The sequence below is a fragment of the Habropoda laboriosa genome, unplaced genomic scaffold, assembly GCF_001263275.1.
Source record: "Habropoda laboriosa isolate 0110345459 unplaced genomic scaffold, ASM126327v1 scaffold22, whole genome shotgun sequence".
Taxonomy (NCBI): Eukaryota; Metazoa; Arthropoda; class Insecta; order Hymenoptera; family Apidae; genus Habropoda; species Habropoda laboriosa.
Genome location: NW_017100261.1, coordinates 8424048 through 8427473, shown reverse-complemented (window position 1 = coordinate 8427473; position 3426 = coordinate 8424048). Strand labels below are relative to the sequence as shown.

At 31.3% G+C, this 3426-nt stretch overlaps 2 protein-coding genes across 2 annotated transcripts in view; one reads left to right on the top strand and one right to left on the bottom strand.

Annotated features, from left to right (window-relative positions):
- The first annotated feature begins 240 nt into the window (after positions 1-240).
- LOC108572798 (NADH dehydrogenase [ubiquinone] 1 alpha subcomplex subunit 7-like) lies at positions 241-1106 on the top strand. The gene is made up of 3 exons (XM_017935099.1): positions 241-404; positions 717-895; positions 1031-1106. Exons 1-3 carry the CDS (start codon positions 342-344, stop codon positions 1089-1091), a joined length of 303 nt encoding a protein of 100 aa, XP_017790588.1. The 5' UTR covers positions 241-341; the 3' UTR covers positions 1092-1106.
- A 322-nt stretch (positions 1107-1428) lies between these two features.
- LOC108572796 (phosphatidylinositol 4-kinase alpha) overlaps positions 1429-3426 on the bottom strand; it is a 9943-nt gene continuing 7945 nt past the window's right edge. The window contains 5 exon segments of the mRNA XM_017935096.1: positions 1429-1793; positions 1967-2373; positions 2441-2717; positions 2800-3146; positions 3239-3426. The exon segment at positions 3239-3426 is cut by the window's right edge and continues 22 nt beyond it. Of these exon segments, the coding sequence (XP_017790585.1) occupies positions 1568-1793; positions 1967-2373; positions 2441-2717; positions 2800-3146; positions 3239-3426 (1445 nt within the window). The 3' untranslated portion in view covers positions 1429-1567.

Here is a 3426-nt window from a genome sequence, read left to right as displayed (position 1 = left end):
AATTTAGTGAAGATATTTGAGAAGTATATTTGTAATTTGTACTTTTATATATATACAAGATTTGAAAATAATTTTGAATTACTAGTAATTTCGTATATAAAATACGTTTTTTTTTATTTTGGCTCTATAAAAAGTTGTCTGAAGTAATTTGAAACATTACAATTTAACTCTCGAAAATAACGATTATCGATAATCGACATTGCGATTAATTATCAAAATTCAAGATCGAGATGACAAGTAATAATGTTTAAGTTTAGTGTTCAGTATAGTGTACATTGCGATTCGCAGTGGAAGTGATTTATTTATTACTTTGAAATTAAACTATTAATTAAGAAATAAAAATGCCCGTAGAACGTCGCTCAGTTACTCCGATTGTAAAATTAATTCGAAATATAGCGAGACGTGTGAGTAACCTTCAATGAATTCGATTTATATTCCTTGTTACTTATTTTTTTTTAGATATTACGTAACTTTTTGTTTTTTTCATTGATATTTATATTAAAAATATTTTTTGTGTAGTAGATATATGAAATATCATTGGCTATAACTGCCCAATAAAGTTAAATTTAATTTTTTTGAGACTGTAGAAATTACGATTACAATTAACCTTTGTTGACGGTATATTTATTTAAAAAATGACAATACCAAAGTTGTGTGCATCATATATGATGGTAATATAAAGAAAACATTTACTTGAAGAGAAATTAACTTTACAGAAAAGAATTACAGAGTCTTTAAGGCATGCAGATCATGTTGCTAAACGTACACAACCACCTCCAGATGTACCTGGTGGGCCATACCATAAATCTTCAAATGTATATTATTACACTCGTGATGTGAGACGTCTTGTGCAACCACCAATTGAAATATTTTCCAGCAATCAGTTACAAGAAAGGTAATTGTTTTTAATTTTCACATATACAAAATAAACATTAAAATGAATAAAACATTGTACTTGATTAGTCTTAATATTTTAGATATATAGAGTATTTAACTTTTTATTATATGATATACATTAAATTTATTTTAGGACTAGTTCCGCTAATCTGATCATGAATCCCTTGAAAAAACTACGGTTGAAGGATGAATAAATGAAATAAAATATTCATAAGTATTAGTAACACTTCATTTGTGGTGTATCACATATAAAGTTTATGTAAATAAAGAATTGTGCATGTAGTAATATTAATAAGTCGCTTATAAATAAATTAAATATTATTTAATGACTTTCCCATTTAATGTTTAACTGGTAACAGTACATAAATAATAAACAGAGGAATGTTTTTTAATATACACATTTTCAGCCTGTAGGCAGGCATATAGATTAATTTTCCAGTTTATAATACATTATTGTTACATACATACAGAGCATAATGTTTTCATAAAATTTATGCGAATCTAAGAATAACATTGACACTGAGGGGTTTGTACAAGCAGCAAATTTCACGTTGCTGCATCTAACAATATAGTACACGGTGAGTACACGGCTCAACAATCTTTGCAGAAATAATTAATTTCTTTCTTATAAATTAACAATTGTGAACGGAAGTCACTTAGAAACAGTAATTTAATAAGGAATTTGATTTTGATAATACTGTATCATGTCGTAAGTTTTCGTACGGAAATTGAGGTAGCTGTTACGTATTACATTGAGCATATAGGCCGCTGCATCGCGATCAGTAGCTGTCGGCACGAATCTGCTGCGTAAAAGCTTTATCGTTTGTCCACGGAAACATGGCAATCCTGTATCAAGCATTAAAGAAACCAGAGAAATAATTGCCTCTTGGTATGGTCTGTAAAATAACAGTTTAATTGATCAAAACTTCTGTAAAAAGAACTATTATCCCAAATAACGTCGTAAACGATTGAAAAAGAAAATAAATTAAGTCCATATTAAGTTTCAAAATTTAAAAACTTTTTATAAGTCAAGCAGCTATTATTAATAAAAAAAATTTCATCCATTTACCTTACTGCAAGGAAAGCCTGTACACATAATTCCATGAACCAACGAAAAGGCGCGGCCTCCATTTTACCTCCCATCACGAGCACCATTTCATCAGTAAGCTTAATATCAGGTTCAAAGCCCAGATTACCACCAGGTGAACTTTCAAACATGAATCCAAAGTCGATATGTATAATGTGACCTTCGGTGTCCAACATAATGTTGCCATTGTGACGATCTTTTATTTGTAAAAGATACGTAATGACGCTGTAGGCAGCCATTGACTTTACGAAATTGCGTCGCGCATTCTGAAATTCCTTCGTCGTTTCATCTCCGTAACGTGTGATGAAATATTGATGCATATCAATGTCGGTAGTTCGGCCAAGTTGATCGCGTGATGTCGCGTTCGGTACACATTCTATAACACCACACTGAAATGCGCATTTGTAAAGAATTTGCATTAAAATTAATTTTTCTTACAAATGCAAAATCACTTACCCCAGGTGCTGTAGCCACTACTCTATATGGGTACAAGAATAGATTTAATCCAACTTTTTGAAATGTATTCTTGAAAATACTGATCACTTGCAAGGCTAACATATCCTGTCTAACATCATCACCGACTTTAAAAATAGCAGCTTGCCATGTCTCTTTATCTAGTTCTCTTTTCATGTCCGCTTTACCGTTAGCTGATACTGCTAATGCAATATTTTCTAATTCGTTAATTCCATATTTTTGTACTTTGAAGCATGCTAAAAATGGTGCTTTTGCAGCACTATAAATAATAATGTTACATTGAATACTAATGTCTGCAATGCTACACATTATAAACAAATAATTCAGACTGTCGTATTTACCTCTGCATAGGAGTTCCACTATTATAATCTATATCAATTACCATAGCTTCAGGATTCGATGGCAAATAACAACCGGGTTGTACTTTGATTTTTGACAATGCTTTCAAACATGCTGCTTTACGTTCAGGACCTTTAGGGTATGGTCTTATTTCGCCAGAAATATTAGTAATCTTTTCGAAAAAGTCAAATTCCCTTTCATAGAATTGCTTCGCTGGACCAGATAACGATGCCAAAATATTTTTCGTGAGTGAATCTAATATATCGTAGAGAACAGGATCTTTTATTGTTTTATCTTCATCTATGTACATATTTGTATACATATTCCAAATTAATTGATGTGCTACTACCTGTACAACATCAACAATAAAAATGACATTTCAAGTTTTTAAGCAAATAAAGAATTTAATAGTATTTTTGAACTAATGTTTCCAACACTCACTTGAGAACGTTTAGCAATCTTTTTGATAAATTCTATCACATAACCCATGGTATCATGTCGCACAGCTTGTACAAGTTGCGGTATGTAGAAAAGTACAGCATCTGCTGGATACCAACTTAGCACCTCTACTGCATACTGTGCAGAGATTGGATGATGAGGGAATTGACGAGAAAAGTATGCTAGTGCTT